Source organism: Anabas testudineus, chromosome 5 (genome assembly GCF_900324465.2).
Source record: "Anabas testudineus chromosome 5, fAnaTes1.2, whole genome shotgun sequence".
NCBI lineage: Eukaryota > Metazoa > Chordata > Actinopteri > Anabantiformes > Anabantidae > Anabas > Anabas testudineus.
The window spans coordinates 14,193,943-14,214,643 of record NC_046614.1 but is presented as its reverse complement, the minus strand read 5'-3'; the positions used below and the strand labels follow the sequence as shown (position 1 = coordinate 14,214,643).

General features: G+C 39.8%; 2 protein-coding genes across 5 annotated transcripts; one reads left to right on the top strand and one right to left on the bottom strand.

Annotated features, from left to right (window-relative positions):
• The first annotated feature begins 799 nt into the window (after window positions 1-799).
• On the top strand, window positions 800-9,820 carry slc2a11a (solute carrier family 2 member 11a). Its single transcript, XM_026347822.1, has 12 exons — window positions 800-1,058; window positions 1,454-1,552; window positions 2,309-2,469; window positions 3,032-3,156; window positions 3,324-3,453; window positions 3,534-3,682; window positions 3,826-4,013; window positions 4,581-4,691; window positions 5,224-5,325; window positions 6,568-6,643; window positions 6,890-7,017; window positions 8,187-9,820. The coding sequence occupies exons 1-12, from the start codon at window positions 1,035-1,037 to the stop codon at window positions 8,403-8,405; spliced, it is 1,512 nt and encodes a 503-aa protein (XP_026203607.1). The 5' UTR covers window positions 800-1,034; the 3' UTR covers window positions 8,406-9,820.
• Window positions 9,821-12,282: 2,462 nt separating this feature from the next.
• On the bottom strand, window positions 12,283-20,119 carry patz1 (POZ/BTB and AT hook containing zinc finger 1). Of its 4 annotated transcripts, XM_026347818.1 has the most exons (6): window positions 18,517-20,119; window positions 17,691-17,754; window positions 17,404-17,575; window positions 16,813-16,971; window positions 14,292-14,504; window positions 12,283-13,872 (listed from the first exon to the last, which is right to left on the bottom strand). In XM_026347818.1, the coding sequence occupies exons 1-6, from the start codon at window positions 19,761-19,763 to the stop codon at window positions 13,394-13,396; spliced, it is 2,334 nt and encodes a 777-aa protein (XP_026203603.1). In that variant the 5' UTR covers window positions 19,764-20,119; the 3' UTR covers window positions 12,283-13,393. The 4 variants fall into 4 exon arrangements, with proteins under 4 accessions (XP_026203603.1, XP_026203605.1, XP_026203604.1 ...); XM_026347820.1 differs by lacking the exon at window positions 14,292-14,504; XM_026347819.1 differs by lacking the exon at window positions 16,813-16,971.
• Between the last annotated feature and the right edge of the window lie 582 nt (window positions 20,120-20,701).

The following is a 20,701-nucleotide window of genomic DNA, read 5'->3' as shown; positions in this document are numbered from 1 at the left end:
ACAGTTTGACTTTACTTTTTCAACACAGTTAACACGGAGACTGAAAAAGAAGTCAACTAAACAAAAGGACTCAGTGATCTCACACTAACAAAATATTCACCTTCAAACAACACAACTTGAGATTAATCCTAGTCTTTCAAACAAAGGACATAAAGATACAAAATACAGCCAGCAATATAAACCTCTTCAACCATAACGGCTTCTTTTCCACCTCCGATAACATGAATTATAGCTGAATCGGTGACTCTAAATTACCCATAGCTGTGAGTCTGAATGGTTGTCTGTGTCTTGATGTCAGCTCTGTGATCAACTGTGTGTACTCTGCTGCCCAATGACAGGTTGAATAGGGTTCAGCACTTCCTGACCCTTAAGAGGGAAAATTAGTTAGGATGATCGATGGATGGATGAATATGACACAGTGTCCAAAGTTAGAAAACTATTTTTATTATGTTGTACTCATCAGATTTCATTATTTAATTGGATAATTATTTGCAGACTGTTCCATATACAGTGGCAAGAATTTCATATAGGCAAATTACATTAGATCACATTAGACAAAAACATAAACTAGATATTTTTATGAACGTTCAACAAGAGATAAAGGTATAAGTGGTGATGAAATCATGTTTAATTAACTTTATCCAGTGAAATCACAGCACCCACCTGGTCGTGCACCACCTGAACACTATTCCTCTATGTGGTTGATGGGAAAACCCTCATTTACCACACTGCGCATGTGTGACTGTCCTTACAGTATGTGTAAGGACGCACATGTGTCACCACACAGTTGAACAAAGAGCAAGTGCCTTCAGTAAATCATCAGACATCAGATTAGTATTTGGCCACTTGCGCGTTAACCGGCTGATTGTGTAACTGCGGCCAATCCTGAGAGGCGGACCGGCGCCTCACGCACGCTCCTGGGCACGTGTGTGGTGCTGTGCAGCGGAGGATTGGTATTTGGGAGGTGGACTGCACCTGTTGTCGGGCTTCATCGACTCACTTCACACCTCTTTTACTGCCACCTTCGATTAGCAATGACGTATTCTGCTGCGCCAAAGGTAAATGAGCTAATTCTGTTTTTCAAAAAGTGATCTGATGTAAAGTGGAATTGTTTGTTTTGGACTAACAAGTAGCATTATGCAGAGAAGTGCGGTTAGAATTTAGTTTTAGTTTCTTACTTACTACAAAGTAGATGAGACAACATTAATGAATTATGATGCTGCAAATATATACTTATAATCGACAATAAAACAATGAAGAACAAACCAAGGAGAAAAATTAGGTCAGAGTGATGCGTCATATCATATATATGTCATATTGACAAGTTTACAGTCAACAAAAAAACCCAACATCCTTTGGCATATGTAATTCTGCAGCAAATTGAGGCCTTGATCAGATGTTAATGTATGTGGTGATTAGCCTACATTTAATAACTATTTGTGTGTGTTAACAGAGTGGTACTCTGACACTGGTGCTGATGGTTGCTTCTGCAGCCATTGGAGGAACTCTTCAGTATGGCTATAACCTGGCCATAATGAACGCCCCCACAACTGTAAGTTTATTGAGTTTCACAGCCACTTTTTCTGAATTGACTCTAAATGTTTGCGTGTCACCACTTGTCTGATTATTCAGTGAAATATACAAATTGTTTCATGAAATGTGATCTGATGTTTACCAAAGTAACAAATATCAACAAACACAATATTCCTAAGCTGATAAACACAAACAGTGTGTTTATATAGTAAAGGATGTATTTAAATAGGTCAACTGGTTCAGCAGTGTTGATCAGTATGGTTTTCCATTTATGCTGGTGTTGTTATTTATACAGTATGAGTGTTTTGTATTGCTTGTGCAGACCAGCATCAACATTATTTCACATTTAGGTCACAGTGTAAATTGGCCAAACACAAAGTAGGCTATTTGTATCGGTGATTATTGCTCTTATCAGTAGCAAGAGGAGTAGTAGGTGTAGAGTTGGTCTGCTCAATGTTTTGCTACAGCACTTTGTTTTATTTTTGATTTCTTTTAACGTTTATTAATATTTCAGCTGCTGTAATATCTGACTTCTGTAGAAACTAATTCTTCTTCTATCCCAGTATTGAATAAATAGAATTATAATAAACAAACACAGGCTTCCATCACAAAACATTTTTTATCCTGTGTTAAACAAGTCAACACTTCAAATCACAAAAACTCCTTTGGTTAAGGTAATAAGTAAGTGTCAGATTTAACTGGCGCTCTAGTAGGCATGTGTGTTTAGTGAATCCAGTGAAACTTTAATAGTTGACTGTCTTGTCTTTTGTCACAGTTTGTTCAAACCTTTATCAACGAGACATTCCTGGAGCGATGGGACATACAGTTGGAGAACTACCAGGTCACACTGGTGTGGACAATAATTGTGTCCATCTTCTCTTTAGGAGGTCTTGCAGGAGCTCTTATTGCAGGGCCTATGACAATACGCTTTGGAAGGTAAAATATAAAATACCGTATCGTGCTCCTGTTTGTAAACGTACTTAATGTAGAAGTGCAGCCGATTACAAGTTAAGAGTTTCACAGCAACGTGCAGATAGTGAATGATCAACCTGTTGACAACCACTTGGATAAATGCATAACCGTTATTAATTTACTGTCATCTGTCATGTTTGTACATGTAAATTATGCTGGTTTGTGTTTTGATCAGTTACACACAAAAAGTGTGTATCAATTAATGGTAGCACACTAAAAAACCTAAGTCATTTCCATCTCAACATAAATTACTCAAAGATGAGTAAATGGTGCAATTGTTGGGGCTATTTTTAAAGATAGACAACAACAATGTTCTATGTTATTAAGAACACAGATAGTGCAGTAGTTGTTGGTACACTCTATTTATTGCTAGCCTGGACATTATATTAATGATTGTAATGCAACAAATCTACCCACATGTTCCTGCAAGATGGCCTTCAAGAGGGCCAGAAAATTAGGTCCAGCATTTCTTCACACATCAAACTGTTAATGGTCTAATAAGTTTGTCCACTTTTCCCTTCCCAAGGAAGAAATGTCTGCTGTTGAACAACATTTTCCTCATGAGTGGTGCACTCTTAGCTCTGTCAAGTAGAGCTGCCAAGTCCTTTGAGATGATCATTATCTCACGTTTCCTGGTTGGAATAAATTCTGGTATGTTAGTTATGCTAAACAGATGGACAGTTTTTCCTCTTAAATGACCTGCTTGCAGTAGACTAAAATTAGAAATAAACTAAATTGAGACATATAAAGATAATAGAGCCATGGAAACCAGAAGGTAAAAATCTAAATTTGACATAAAGCTGTTTTGTGTTTTGCAGGAATCAGCATGAATGTGCAGCCCATGTACTTTGGAGAAAGTGCACCGGTGCACTTACGAGGAGCGATCTCCTTGTCATCATGCGTTTTTACATCGTTTGGTGTAGTTTTGGGACAGGTTGTTGGCCTTAGGTATGGGGAATACACAATAAAATGTTTGATATGTGATTTCAAAGATTTCTGCAGTAACACTCTGGATTATTTATTATTAGAGAGATTTTGGGCAGCGAGCCATGTTGGCAGTACCTTCTTGCCAGTAATGCCATTCCTGGCTTCATTCAGCTCCTGACGTTGCCGTGGTTCCCAGAAAGCCCCAGATACCTGCTCATCGACAAGGGTGACAAAGAAGCTTGTATCATTGGTGGGTACTGTGATGTGTCAACCAAATATTTATTTCTGTTCCACTACATTTCAGAGGAAAATAATTATGTAGAAGAACCGCCTAGAGGGACCTAAACAAAACATCCTCAAGTATTAAAGTAGCGTTTTTTTTTTTCTGGTTAGCTCTGAGGCGTCTGCGTGGTTGTGAGGTGGAGAACAGCGAACTCGATGAGCTCCTTGAGGAACGGGCTCAAGTCAGAGGCATGAAGCCCAGGAATCCTTTGGAGCTTTTCACTGACCGCTCAGTGCGCTGGCAGCTTATATCCGTCATGGTCATCAGCAGCGCCATGCAGCTCTGTGGCAATGACTCGGTAAGCAGAACTGGCATTAATGTTATGATTTTTTTGAATACGTGGTGGACAGTCTTCTTTTAGAAAACGATGCTTCGGTATGTAACAAAAGTGGACCAGTGTTACTAATACTGCTCTGCAGTAAAGATATCAGATGTCCCCTGCTAGGACAGCTGATGAGAAATGTGATCTATCAGCAATTTGTTTGTCGTGCCTGTGTATCTTTACATTCCTGCAGGTTTTATTAATAATGCATATTAGTGGTGCATCATCCCTCGCCCATGGAATAAAAGGCTTTTAGTATAAGGCCATTATATTATTGACATTGAATCGTCACGTTTTAGCTCTTTTATAACAGATCTAAGCTAAGTTTCAGAGCTGCCTTCTTATCAGAAAATGCTGAATAAATAAATACTCCTGTGTTTCAGGGCTTATAACCACATGCTTGGCAGGTTTAGGGAGGGGGCTGGGTTGCTCTGTGTATTGTGTACAAAATGTTTGCATAATCAGCTTTAACAATTGTTACACGCTTAAAACAAGCAATGAAGCTCTGCAGTAATCATAGCTTCCTCTGTTCTTATCTTTCAGATTTACTTCTACGCATCCTATGTATTTAAAGAAGCTGGGATACCTGATGATAAAATCCAGTATATTACAATTGGCACGGGTACATGTGAGTTCACAGCCTGTATATTGTGTGTAAGTATACATTATTAAAGCATATGTTATGTAAGCAGCTAAAGGAAAAGATTGATCATTGCATGCTGTATGGCGTAGACTAGATATGTGAGAACAACCCTGTGCACTGTTCGGGTAGTCGTTTTGACATTTGTTTTTATTGTTGAAAAGACTTGATGTTATACTAACATGATACTTTAACACTTTAGAACAGAATTCATTGTTCAGAACACACAAAAAAGATATAGCACGTTAATTAAGCCAGGTACAAAATGTCAAACTAGGCTTTTAATAAAACACTGTCTGTAAATCTACCCACCAAACATATTCTGTTTATCAGTCATAAATAACTAAGTAAGTGAATTAGTTTTATCACCAGGTTCAGAGTATCTATACTGTACATTATAATTAGCTACTCGTTCAACAACACTAAGTTCCTGCTTTGCTCTTTACCCATTCAGTGGTTACTACTACTGCTACTAGTGGATTGCACAATAAATACTTCACCTTAAGGCTTTGAATATAACAAGAACAAACTCTGGTGTATTTTCAGAACCTACTGATCGAGCTCAAGGGTCGGAGGTTCATGCTGATGGGAGGATTCATCCTCATGACCATCTGGGCTATTGTCTTCACAGTGGCTCTGTTGGCTGCGGTAAATCATTTCATCATGTAATACTCATAAAATTAAATGACATATACTTAATCATATTGTTGTACATAACAAACATTTAGTAATGACTTATTGGTAATTGTCTGGATAGCATTAAAACAAACCAGGGATTTCTGGAATAGTCAAAACTCAAGCAACAAGGTATATGTGTGAGCAGCTTTATTGGAGAGTTAGACTTTGTTGTTAGACCTGGCACCATATTAATAATCAACACCGAGTTTCAAGTGAAGCTGATTTGCATTCTGATAGAAATTCAGCTCAGGTTACTTTGTGCAACCGTGTGTTCTTCTTCATGGAGCAACCGCATCCTGCACAGAGCTGTCACAGAGCTGTAAAAGATCTGTGTCATTAAGTATAAGAAACATCTCCGTCACACATTTCTGCCTAATGCCATCTCTGGACTCGTACACCTACATTTTGGTGGAGATAGGAGGTGATTTCCTAAGTAAAATTTATACTCCTACTCCTAAAACTATGCCCACAATTGCATCACTCTGAAATTTTTTTCTTGGCCAGTTAAGAGTGGTTTCCTACTATGAGATGCTTGGTAAATTCAGCCACTGGCTGCTCTAAAAACACATTTGTTCAAGAGGTTACTTCAAGTTTTGCCTTAGGGGTCTGTTTTCAAGGGTGTTTATTGACTTTGTGGGTACCTTTGACCAAATACTAACAACAGGACTGGTGGACAAACAGTAATGAATACAGGAAAACCTGCAGGTTTTCTGACTGACTGCGGACTGAGCAAAGGTTTATTACTCATTGGTCTGTCTCACTTGCTGTTTATGAAATCACATTACGCAGCTGTATACAGGAACACACTAATCATAAGAACTGGGAAATCTGATGATGTTGCTCACACATTGCTCACATAGACCAGGGCAGTTAGTGCACCAGGAGACATCACCAGTCAACATTTAGACATCAGTTGATGTTTATATGAATACATGCGTACAGTATGTAAGACAATTCTTGGTTGGTTTACTGTAAATAAGTTCATAGCTTGATTTCACCCCAGTAGAAAAGGTTATTGTTCTAGTTAAGCAGAATATTTACATGACAATGTTCGTAATGTGAGGAATTTAATGTCCATACTAACATAAAGGCATAAATCTATGGCTAACCGTTGAAATATAAAAGTGACAGAATGTCTAATCTGGTTTATCTTCTTCTTACTTGGAAGTTGTTCATTGTGGCGGTTTTACTTTCCTGCCCACATGCAAACAGAACTATGTATCCTGGATGCCGTACCTGAGCATGATGTGCATCTTTACCTACATTCTCAGCTTTGGCATAGGACCAGGTCAGTTTAACACTTTGGAGACTTTTCTCATTATTTGCTACTACAGTAAACTCTTTAAACACTAATGTATCCACATAAGCTTTCAGAAACTTTCAAATGAGCCATAAGCAAATTCTCAGTCTCAAACTGTGATCATAACAGGTGACAGATGAATATCTTATTATTATTATTATTAGGAACCATTACGGCCTCTTGTTCACCTGTACTTCAACTCTGATCAGTATGTATTTTTTGTATTTTTCTCAGCTGGGGTGACCGGTATTCTGCCCACAGAGATCTTCAATCAGAGCGCTCGCCCAGCAGCCTACATGATCGCTGGCTCCATGATGTGGCTCAACCTTTTCATTATTGGAATGATCTTCCCGTTTCTCGTGGTCAGTCTGTCCATCCATACATCATCAAGGCCTGTCCTTTGTTTAAACCAGCATTTGTTTAAACCAGAGTGGTGTATTGAGGCTTCCTGATACCAAGCTGATGAAGGACACGGTGTCTGCCACATTATTCTCTTTCCATCTCTGTTTCCTACCTTTATCTCTGGTATATTATATTAAAATGAGGGAATGTCAAAACAATGAATATATATTATACATATATACAAGCAGGGTAGTAGAGTTAAAAATAACTTCTTGAATGAATTTCTGTCCATCCATCCATTATCCTATTTCCCGGTTATAGGGAGCCAATCCAAGCTGTCATTGGATGAGACTAAACGTAAACTCTGGACAGCTCGCCAGTCTATCAGAAGGCTGACGTAGAGAGTCAGACAAACATTCACACTCACATTCACACCTATGGGCAATTTAGAGTCACTAGTCACCCTAACTGCATGTCTTTGGATGGTAGAAGCTGAAGTCCTGGAGGAAACTGGGGAGAACATGCAAACTGCAAAGGACAGGCGCCTGGCCACTTCAACGTCAGAATTTTAATAGATTGGGATACTAGCACCAATGCTTCACAAGAAGCTCTTTGTTTGAATAGCTCAGGTCTTTCTTTGTTTCTCTCTTTGCCTGCATGTGTTTCATCTGAGTACTCAGATCGTCTTTTCAGTCAAAAGACGTGCAGTTAGGTTCATGGGTGACTCTGAATACTCGTTTGTTGTGACTGTGAAGGTTTTTTTGAGTGCAGGCTAACTGGAAGGCTAACTAACATCACAAAATGTAAAATGTGAAATTTGCAATAGTGACCTTTACAATCTGCTCACAGTGACATCTCCTGTCCTTAAACTCTCAAATAGAGTAACTCCCCAAAAAACCTAACGGATAAAAAGATGCCCTATGGCGCCTCCTTCAGTTCAGGGTCTCAAACTGAGTAAATAAATCTTTTCTGGACAATTGTCAAGATGCCCATTTCTTTGCCAAGATATGAAATCTAAGTTTTATTTAATCTGCAGTTCAGCTCATATTCACACAAAGTATTAGAATTAATATACAGATTTAAGGGAAAACTGTTGAATTTAATAAATTAAACAGTTCATTGCAAATAAAGCACATTTGAATTAAGTCATACATCAGTCTGACAGTTTCCCTTTACCTTTCTTTCACAGAATGGGTTGAGTGAGTTCTGCTTTGTGCCTTTTGGATTTGTCTGCCTGTTGTCTGCGCTGTATGTCGGCGTGTTTCTGCCAGAGACCCAGGGAAAGTCGCTGTCAGTCATCACAAGTGAATTCCACGAGCTCAACTTCAAAGGCCAGGACAAAAAGTGTCCACTACAGAATCAAGCAGTGTTTCAGAAGGGCACAGTGTGTTTCTCCACTGCTTTGTAGAAAACCTTTATCTGCCAAAACACTTTGACTTACTTTGACCTGAGCTTCTCGATCTAAAAGATGTCATGAACAGTCTGGCAGGTATAAAGTTTCACTTCTCCGAGGCCGCCCTCTGTGGAAGTTACTTTGAGAACAACTTTGCAAGCTGAAGTTCCTTCACAACATAAGAAACTGAACTATAGAAAATCTATTCTAAGCGGAAATCTGCTGTAGTTTGGTCGACTAATACTACTTAGAAAAAGTACTTCGAACTTTATTTAAAAAAACAACAACAAAAAAACAAATTTAATGACGTGTAGATGAAATTAAAATACAAAAAGTCCATCAGTCAGACCCCTGCCTGCCAGAAACAAAAGTCAGTGCAAAAACCAGTATCACTAGATTAGTCAGGTAACATTTAAAATGGCATGCAACAACTCCTCTGAACATTTGCCAATAAATAGCATAAATACTAAATACTGATATTCTTCGCATAAAAGCTAAGAATCCAGTTTAGTGTGAGAAAACCACTGCGACCAAAATGGGTCCTAAACCAAACTATCCCATTTCTGTGTAGTTTTAATAGTTAACTACACAAAAAATGGCAAAAACTATTTGAATCACTATGCAAATACTAATAGTTATTAGTTTAACTACTAGTTCAATTACATGTAGCTCACTATTGTCCAAAACTGACTATAACTATTCTATACGGTGTGTTTTCTGTGTTATTGAGAGGAATTGTGATTAGCAAATGAACAGCATTTCACTTTTTGATATCTCACAGATTTTCTTGTAATGTAGAAAGAAAACAAAAAAAGAAAACACTAGGCTTCCATGTCACCACAGATTGCTATTTCCTTTTACTTGGAATAAAATAAAATCTACCTCTACTTCTACTACTTTATCGTGTTTGGGAGGTCAAAGGTCAGACTGTGGCAGATGGAGTGTGTTTTCTTTGGTCACTTTAAAAATGGTGCCTTTGTACAGTGCATATTGAACTATTTTTCATTTATTAAAGGTACTTTTATCAAACAGAATTGTTGAACAAGTCAGTTTAACTGATTTTACGTTTTTTAATGCTAATTACTATATTCTGTATCAGTACTATGCAATAACCTTCACTCAAGCCTAAAATAATTTACATCACAGCATATATTGAAAAATGGCCTTGAAAAGATTTTTCCTTGGCTTGATTTGAATAATGAAGGGAGTTCAGAACATGCAGGCCATGCTACTTTATCACTGTAAGCTTTGCTTTTAAGTACGGTATGTAGCCTATGTATTTATCCCATGTTGTTTCTTTTCATATTGTTATATGTGAAGGACAACAATGGAAATAAGCCTTATTTTTTATTTATGATTATTGTGACTGTTAAATAATCAATTACCTCAAATAAAAAAAATCGAAACGTGAAAATGTATTTAAAAGGAAATTCTCATGCTGTTGAGTATTATTGACCCACTGTTTACACATTGAACTGGAATATGTTGTTTTCAAAATGGTGACAAGTCAATGAATCACTGTTGCATGGCATGAATGTGTTAGTTTGAATATATATATAAACCAGTAAATGAATTCAATGTTTTTCACATCTACCAGCAATAATTACACACAACTGTTAGGAGCTTTTTCATGTGCAATTTATTTGACACTCATCTCTGTACCAACAAAAGAGATGAGGCTCAATAACAGAGTACAAAAACAAATATCTATAGAAAAGTATGCTTATATTGAAATATGTCCAAAGACGTTATAACAAAACATGTGGCTCACATGTTTTAAGAGCAATCTTGTTGATTATGATGATAAAATACCAAGTTAACATATTGTACATTTTCTGTGTTTTTATACAAAAGCGTCAATGTAAGTCACTCTGTACAATTCTTAACCTTTAGAAAAGAGGACCTTTTTTAATCCACTGCTGTGCACAATCAGTATTTGGAAGGCACTTTGCAACAGACCAAAAGCAGAAAGCAAAACATTTAGTCCTAAATAATCCATGAAAATATTGTTTACACTTTAGTACCAACATGAGCGAAACAAATCATTCATTGCAGTGAAGAAACCACTGAAACAAGGGCTCATATTTCCTAACTTTTTCCACTTGATTTCAAATAATACCAACAACACAACCCTTATCTTTTAAAGAGTAAATGCTAGTGCAGAGTGGATCAAATAAAAAAAAAAAAAAAAAGAGGAAACAATTGGTGAAAGATGTGAGTCATGCAGCTAGCAGTGTGAGCGCTACCAGAGCAGAGTGACAGTACAGTGAACAGAGAAATTATTACTGCCACCAACCAGTGATCGACATTCAGCCCCCAGTTCAGCTCACAGGCCAGAACATGCAGTCTACACTTTAAATCAAAATGGCCATGACTTAACATCCCTCCACAAAACAGACAAGAAAAAAATGTCAATATGTACAGGACCACCACTGACAGACACTGATCATATTGGTTGGTTCATATATATTTATATAATATTTATATTTATAGAATGTGTATATGAATGGTATATACACTTGTTACAATCACAATAAAGCCATAAATAATATAGGAATGTACTGAATTTAAGAGACTACTTACAAATAATAATTAAACAGAAAGCAGGGAACACAGAGACAAACAGGCGACACTGTTTTTTACAGTCACCTTCTCTCTCTCACACACACACACGCGCGCACACACACAATTGGACAGTTTGACTTGCATCATGTTACAAACTTTACAACAAAAATCTGTTCATTAACTCGTGTGTTTTGTATGGGAGGTCCATATGGCACCAAGTAATTACATTTTGCAACTGTATTCGAATATAATGCTGACCTAAACAGGTCAGGTCAAAGATAAACAGGACGAGGAGGGAGCATCGTGAATCATGATTATGAAAAGAGTGTTTGCACTTTTTAATCCTTTAACGGTAACCGAAGTAGAGCTGCAGCAATTACGCAACTAACAGTTATTCATCAAGACGCTTTTTATAATACAATAAATTAGTGATTTAATTTAGTTTATTTTTTTGTAAACCCATTCTCTAGATTCAGCTTCCCAATTAAAAAAAATGCTAAGATGGTATATAAATATCTTTGGGTTTTGGATTGTTAGTAGGAGAATCAATTTAGAAAACAATTGAGGATCCCATTCAGAAAGTGTTCACTTAAGACAGGGATTACGTGAATTCAAGAATATGAATTAAACCCATTGTCAACAATACACCCAGATGATCATATGTGGTTTCACTTTGCGACCACTAGTGTGAACTCAAGACACGTGGTCTAGGAACAGCACAAGTAACTCTGACAGACAGGGCAATGATTACTACAAGAAATGCAGGTAAGGAAACAACACTGCAGGATTAAAGTGAGCTGCTTCACTGGACTCTGTAACAGTTACGTTATGTTTGAGGGGCAGTGGATCCAGGATTGAATCCTTTATCTAACCCTCTACCTGTTACACAGCGCGCGCACACACACACACACACACACACACACAGCAATACACATTTAAATTTAACATAATTTAGAATGAACAGTTAACAAAACAAGCAAATCACAAGACTTTTGTTTTGACAAAAAAAAAAAAAAAAGAACCTGTACACAAAACCGTGGGCATGAATAAGTTAATAAAATATAATCTACATTTCTCAAAATATATACTGAAAATATACCTGACCTTGGTCCCTGTTCCTTTTACACAACTGATTTAACACCTAACAAACAATATTTGGAAACATTGTCATTAATATTGGGGCAGGAGGTGCAAAGCTGATTCCGAACAAGCTCGAGGCATGTTTCATCACCAGTTGTACATTATAGATCACAATAGCAAACACCTTTCCTCTCTTTACTTCCAGAAATGTACAGTTTATGAATAATCACATAGAAAAATAAAACAAAGGGAGTTTTACATACAAACAAGCTGCCAGTAGAGTTGCTTCATATAGATCAAAGATTAATAAAGATATTTTGAAAAATAATTAGGCAAAAGAAACAAAACAAATGTATTGTGAAAGCACTTTTAGACTCTATAGTTGCTTCATTTTCATTGTGACTTTTTATTGTCTAAATTTTATTATGCTAGTAGAGAAATTAACCCTGCCAAAAACACCAGGGTGTCATTTTGTTCTATGAGGTAGCTTAATTATTCATTTGTGTCAGGCTTAATAAAGATTTCTGCCAGTTTATGGTGCCAAATAAATTGTGTAGATGCTGTAACAATTCAAATCAAAGTTTTAATCTTTTTTTTTTCTTAAGTGCTTGCGAACTGTCTGTCGCGACTACAATCCCTAATAGTCAAGGACCAGAGCTTGTCAAGGACTACAGTGAATTACCAGAATTGAATTATCAGCACTGCTCAGCAGCATTCACTGTGTCTGTACAAAGCCTTTGCTTATAACAAATGGGTAAATGAAACATGCCATGAGCCTGTTAGGGATGTGGTACACTATTAACACCTAAAGTCCAAGCAAAGCCTGTCATCAAGCGCGGCCAATTGAAACCCCTGTCCTTAGGAAAAACAAAAGAAGCACAGAACAACATAAATACAGATCTCAGCCCTCTTGTTGCTCTGAGGTAATGACAGTTACAGCCTTTAGGGGAATGAGAAATATTAAACTGTTGTAATGGCCAAGGGTTGATTTACCAAGTACATCAGAGCAGTTAAAGTGGGCAACAAGACACCATATTAAGAACGCAGTAAATAATTCATCTCATGTCAATAACATATGTGCAGCTAAGAAAGTTAAGTTACACACAAGCCAGAAATACACTGACAGCCTACCAAACAGAAATTCAACAGATCCACACGAGATAAAGGAAAAAAACCCTTCATGTCATTTCTTTATAAACAAAATTAACACCATACACACACTTTTCATACTCTGAAAAAGTAGAAAAATGAACAGAGAAAGTAGTCTTGAGGCAAAGTTATTCCCAAATACAGAGGATCTTCTGTAGCCTGGCTTTGTCCAGCAAACAAGAAACTTTGTTAGAACTCTAACAAATGTGTCACTTCCCTCCAAAGTCAATTCCACTTTGACCTGCCTCAGCGTCCACAAGTGATGAGGCAAAAGCAGACTGGACAATCTGAAAGCCAAAGGACTCAAGCAGAGACATGTTTTGTTGAGGTGAGAAGGGAGAGGTCAAGGATGGGGCCAGCTCACTTAAACCAGACCCTGAAATCCCCTGGACTTTCTGGGCTTTGTGAACTCTGTGCTGGTGCTTGTTGAGGTAGGACTTAGTGCGGAAGGCCTGACCGCAGATACCGCAGGTAAACTTCTTCTCAGGGTCTGTCTTGGCTTTGGATCCCTCCGGAGACCCCAAGGACCCAGCAGATGCTCCATTACAGGCTAAAGAGGGCATCTCGAGCTCTGGCCCGTCAGGTTTGTGTGGAGATTTAAGCTCATCACCGTTAGGTAATTCCCCAAATGAAGGATCGGATTCTTCTGATTCCAGATGAGGACATTTCCCAGCGTTTTCCCGCCCATCTAAGGTAAACACAGCACGGACAGGAAGTGGGGAGTGAGGTAGAAGGACGAAAGACGGAAAATGGGAGAAAAGAGAGGCATCAGTTAGGACAAATGCATAATAAAGAAGTATATGCCAAGTACAACTTTAATCCAGTTGCTTGTTCCCTCCTGTAAATGTCATGTGGTAAGTGAGGAGACAGCAAACACAAGCAGAACAAATTGTAAGAGTTGATTTTACACATCAAGAACTAAATATAGAAAAAAAGCTCATCACACAAAAAAACAAGAACAAAAATACTGGCTGTAGCATTAAACCAAAAAATCATCTAGCTCAGTCCATTTGCCCAGTGTCCACTGACAACTGTACTTTGCTCATCCAAGCAGTGGGTCATGCTTGCACCATGCCCCAACCCACCCTCCTGCTGGACTGTACTGACCTGCGACAGGCCCATGGACGGGGAAGCCAGGCACCCCGCCAGAGCGACACTCCCAGAAATATGGACCCCCACCTGGCTTCCCCATGAGCAGCTCAGGCTGCAGGCCCAAGGCTGGAGGGCCAGGCTGGGGAAGAACTGGGTGTCCAGAGAGCCCATGAAAGCGACCCTCTGCCTCAGACGAGGTGAGAAGCAGCTGGCGACTGGCACACAGGTCTACACGACACGCAGCCGAGGAGAAAGGAAGGGGGAAGGACAGGGAAAACAGGCCAGCGGAAACCATACAGACAGAATTACCTTCATTTCATCACTAGTATTTGAAATGCTGTCTGTAAACACAGTATGCTACACAGGTTTACTAATATGAGTAGTATTTGTGCTGCCTGAATCCCATCACTATGCTGCCAGTGACAGATTAATTTAATTATTCCCCTTTTCCCTTTCAGCAAATACCAAATGAATGAACTTGGTTCATAATTATCAAATAATGTGAAATAGTTGAGGCCTGGGAATAATATGCTGGATGTGAATCATCCACCTTTTTAAAATTGAAGTACAAAAATTGAGTGTACTTTGAGTACAGGCCTTTCTCACAGTCGACATCTTGACTTTTTAGATAGAATTAAAAACTATGCCAGTACCCCAGTACTGTATGTACTGGCTCACTGATAGATCCGTCATTTTTGTTCTTAGTACCCTGTGTATCTTGCTGAATACGTCAGAATATGTTTCTGAGAGAAGCCAGTACTCTGTATGACAAACTACAATGCTCACATACACGCAGTTTGTTTAACACATGGTATGACACTAAATGAAGACTACAGTGAAAACTGCAGTAAATATAGTGACAGTACACATTTGCTGTAAATCATATTTTAGCCGTTTCTTCTCACGCATGAATTTAATAATTTAACACAATTATTTCCACTTCTTGTGAGTTATAAGTTTGCCTAATGTTAATTTTTAGTCATTGTGTCTTTCTGTTTCTGCCATTAGTTTTAGAGAAACTCCAGACGGATGCTCAGCTGTACTTTAGCTGTTGGTGGCTTAGCTAAAATCTGCAAGGTGACTGTCAACCTTGCACTCATTTATAGTGCCCGAATTGCTGAAGGAAAACATATTTACTATATACTAAGTGTAACAAAAGACCTGTCAATTTAGTGGCACAATACTGGAAGAGTCACCAAAACCAAAGGAAAAACACTAACTTGCATAAAACAAATAAAGAAGCTGCCAAAACTACAACCATAATAACCACGACTACTTACACGTAACAAATAGAGAGCTCTAAGCCAAGATAAAAACTAATTCATGTTCCAACACCTCCTCTTTTGCTACCGGTAAAATATACAGATAGTTTCAGTAACAAGTTTATTTTATGAATGCTTTCAAAGCATAAATATAAAAAAATACTTTACTTTCTACTAAAATGGTGAATAAAATTCAACTACATAAAACGCACACACAGCCTGCAATAAATCACTTAGCTTACTGTGCACCAGGCCCAACACTGGAGACAAGATACCTTGTCTCCAGTGTCCAGTTTACTGTGCAGGTTATCCCCTCAGTTACTGACTTACTGACTCATCATTTCAACTACACTTAATCAGTAGAAAAAAAAATTCTAACATTGTTTTGTGGTTGTGGTTTATGGTTTGCTGTGCACTGTCTCTATGCTACTGGTTCTCCCACAAGATGGCATAGCTGTAAATATTTCAATGAATACAGGGTAAATGGAGCACATATTAGACAATCATGCAACATTGTGCATTGCTGAAAAAACGTCTGATTGACCAGCCAAGCAGGAACAAACACTGTTAACCATATGCGGCCATGGCCATGCTGAACACACATACAAAACAATAAAGACAAGGTGAGTCAGCACTCCATATTCTCATGTGGGTACATGTAATAACGACTGACTAGAATAACTACATGCTCAGTGATGTTGTGAACTTAAAATCTGACCACATTATATTCTCAATTTCAGCATCACTCTAAGTAGGAGGGATTTAGGAGAATATAAGGGGAGAGAGTAACAGGTGTCCCTACTTGAGTGAGTTAATGAACTATATGCTTATTCACTTATATTTGTTCTCAAGCAATATATGCATTGCTTATAGCCTAGGAGAGTCTGTGAAAATACTGTGTTATCCAACAGTCTTCCAGTTCTCCATATGAGAAACTCTGGAGTTAATTGTGGGCTAATTAAGCTGCAGTTCGTAATACAAATCACATAAAATGTCCACATGGAGATGTGCAATTCTCCCCTTTTACAGAAATCATATGCAAGTACTGCCCCAACTGAGTGAAAGACTCCTAAAGTTACCCAACTGAAAGACAACCAAGAGATGAAATTGCACAGTAGTGTAAATGATTAAGCGAAAAATCTTGGCAGCAAAGATCAATGTATGCTTGTGTTTAAAACATACACAAAGATGCAGCAGCATGTTTCTCCAAAAAGCAGCAGAGCAAATGAAAGCCAGAAACATGAAAATCTGGGATGGGGCGGGCGGCTGCTTGCCTTCCACTGAGCACTGGCGTCCTATGTGGTAAGGGGTGCCGTTGTGCATCTGCAGTTCTCCCCTTGGCTCAGGGAAGGTGTGCATTGTGGCAGAGGGGGGCAGTGGAGAGCCATGGTGTGTCTTTATATGTACCTTAAGGTAGGACGCAGTGGAGAAACCTGGGACCAGAAGAACAAAGAACAAGGAAGTTGTTTCACACACTCAGGGCCTTGGCTTTGAGTGGGGCATCCTGTCAACAAGGACAGGCTTTCAAATGCCAAGTGAATGGTTTGGAGACACATTCAAAGTGATGAAGGCCAGAAAAACTCTGGAAGACTGATGGTTAATCAGAGGTGTTCAATTAATATCCATTTCTTTGAATCGTAAATCAAAGAAATAATGAATAGTAAAAGGCAAGGTCCCACCACAAACGGACAAATTCTTCTCAAATGTCTTATGCCCAATATTTTCCACTGAGCATAAAGCCCTGCCAACCACAAAATGGCATCCTTTAAATGCTCACACCTACAGATGACAATCTCTGAATCAGGACAATGGGGCAGAGTTGTCTGTGTGTCTGTATATAGTGTGGTGTATGCTGAAAAGACTACCTTTGTTGCAAATGCCACAGTAGTTATGAGTTCCTTCACTGTGTTTCTTGAGGTGGTCCGTCATGTAGGCAGCTCGCAGAAACTTGCCACAGACTTTGCAGGGGATTTTGTCCTCATGGCATGCAAGGTGTGACCGGAGGCGATCTCTTGTAGCAAAAGAGGCATTACAAATCTGTAATAGAGAAATTACCTTGTTAACACATTTCTGAAAAACAATGATAAAAAAAACAACATTCACAGAGGGCTTTCGCAACACATTAATTCTAATAAATGGAGCCTAACGTTACCTGGCACTTGTGGGGTCTCTCTGTTGTGTGAACTTGCTTGATATGTCCATTCAGGTGGTCTGGTCTGAAAGGGGAAAAAATTAAAAAGCTTACTGTGTCTGTCGTCCAAGGTAATTCTGGTGGGACTCGACCACAAAAATTGTGACGATTCTACCACAAACATTAACTCTCTTGATGGATTTGTTTTTGCTGGATGGCTGTGTTTTTATTCTGTCCTGTATTTAAACCTCCAAAGCAGTAGGTGGTGACACAGAGTCTGTAAAAAAGCCCAATGAACACTGACTGAGCCTGGGAAACTGGTGTTTTTGTTGAAGCCATGATGACAGTCACTCCAACAAATCTGAAGCTATTAAAATACAGAAACAGAAAGCGGTCACAACTTTACTGTTGTAATATTTGCGACGTATTGTCACACAATGAGTTGTGCAGTGGCCTTAAAATGACTTTAAAAATACCTAAAAGCCTTTCCCTTGAGAATTTAAATTTTTGTTTCTATTAATTCTACCAACTCAAGAATGCATATCTATTTATTTGTTTTTTACTTCTTGCAGCTGGTAATGAGGTAGCCAAGTGCATTGTGTGCATCTGTGCATCTCAAACGTTGACTCACAGATTAGAGTTGTTGCTGAACTGTGGTGTCGGTTTTAAGGTCGTGAAACTCACTTCATTCGTGGTTCATCTCTAGAACTGTATTTGGAAACCACAGTGCAGCTTGTGCATGTGTCCTGGATTTTTTTTTTTATTTTTTTTTTAATAACAGACAACAAAGCAGTCACGTGTTTACAACCCATCAAAACACATTTGGTGGGTGTAAAGCTCAACTCACCTTGAAAAGCCTTTTCCACAACTTTGGCACACATATGGTTTTCCCACAGACCCGTCGTGGGACCGCACATGGTAAGACATCCTGTCCTTGCGTTTGAACCGGAGTCCGCACACATGGCAGGCGTACGGCTTCTCGCCGGAGTGGGACAGCTTGTGTCGGTTCAGGTGGTAAACGTCGCGGAAAACTTTCCCGCAAATGTCACAGCCGACGTGCCGCCTGGTCCTTTCCCGTTTGCGCCCGTTATCCAGCGGCAGCCCTCCGTGCAACAGCACGCCGTTCTCCACCAACCCTGGCTGAGACATCAGAGACATGGCTCCCGCCGCTGACAGGCTGTCACCGACATTGTTTACACCGCCGACGGAGGCTCCGTGCTGCGCCTCGTGGTTCTTCAAGCGGGAAGCTTCTGTGAAAGCTTTACCGCACGTCCCGCAAGGAAACAGCCCATTGTCTTTCTGTGTGCCGTGATTGAAGTGCACAGCCTCCACTAGTCCGCCAGCTTTCTTTGGTCTCCCCCTACCTCTCTTTGACCCCGGGGAGCCAGCGTCGTGATGAAATGTGTTCCCCGTTATTTCCGCTGATGGGGACACCGACAGTCTCTCCACAGGCTCCAACATTGGCACCGACGACGCGCCGCCATCCTCCAGCAAGACAGCGGCGGTCTCCTCACTCCCATCCACATGCATCTGTGCATTGTTAGCGAGGCTCTGACCGTTCACCAGCATTCCCGTTCCGTTCACCAGATCCTGCTGTGCCACCGGGAAACCCAGCTCCGTGGCCCCCGTGGCCTGGAAAAGGCTGGCGTCTCCCCCCCGTGAGGTCGGGACGAGGATCTGAACATTGGACTGCTTGATCACCTCTTGACAGATCTCGATGACTGACCGCATCAGCAGAAACTTGGCAGCCGTCATCAACTCCGGGAAGCACTCCAGTCGCACCACGATCCTGGAGGTGTAGGCGAAGTCCAAGATGTCTTTAAAAACTTTCGGGCTGATCGTGTGCATCTCCAGCTCCTTGGCGTCGCCGTCGTCCTCCGTCTGGCGGCTGAAGACCGACTCGAAATACTCGCTGCAGGCTGCTAACACAGCCTTGTGGGCAGGGAAGCTCTCCTCGCCGACGCGTAAGACCACATCGCAGAACCTGCCTCCATCTTTCCTCTGAACGTTGAGGTTGTGTAGCATCTCCGCACTGTGCTTGCTCACCTGGTAGGTGTACGAAGAAGTCCAAGACGGCTCCGCTACTTTCTCCATGCCGAATTCATCCAATAACAATGGTTGTTAGCGACAGCAATCGGAGGAATGGCGTGTTTTATGTAACGATTTCGGTGTGTCGATGCCAGCTAGCTTCAAAATCCAAAACCAACCGCCCCTCCCCGTCGGTTTAGCATCTAACGTTAAACGTTAGCAGTAGCAGCAGGGAAAAATGGCAGCCCCCCAGCTTCCTGTGAACTTTGACCCCGGTTTCTTGAGGGGTGGGGGTCGCTCCTGTTCCGTAAAAAAAATGTTTCTCTCGGGTTTGATAATATATCTGTATTGTTTAGTGACCATTTCATGATATTGGCTGTCCCTTAGAGGAATAGAGCCCCAGCACCGCAGGGGTCTTTCACGCCGAAATGTTACCAAGCAGGTCTCTTCCTGCCGGGTGTGTTTGTGAGACAGACCCCTCCCCCCACAGCCAGAAACCCTTTTTCCTCTGAGAGCTCAACATATGTTTAACACGACACTGGACGAGTCGCTCCAGGTAAATCTGGGTCGACTAAAGGGCAATAATGTATAAAAATATATATATATATCAAGTGAGAATGGACGCTCATCAAAAATAACTCCACTACCTGGGCATATAATTTAAGTTTGTTTATAATCTTGGACAAAAAAAATTTAGTTTGTAGATAATTACCTTATTTTGTTCATTTACACCTTGCCTAGCCACCTTGATGCCACTTTTTTTTGAAAAGATACCATTTATATAAAAGTCCAATGAACAATACAGATAAGTTGTGTTAAAAATCCTATAGCATGTAAAGTGTTAATTCATTGTATTGTCTCCTTAATAAAAAGACAAGTTGGCCTACAGAAGCCCCCCCCCCCCCCTCCCCAACATTAGTATATAAAAAAATCCATTAATTATACTGGTGCATTCTCAAATAACCTACAGTGACCAGGAAAATGACCAGTTTTCTCAGCAGCTC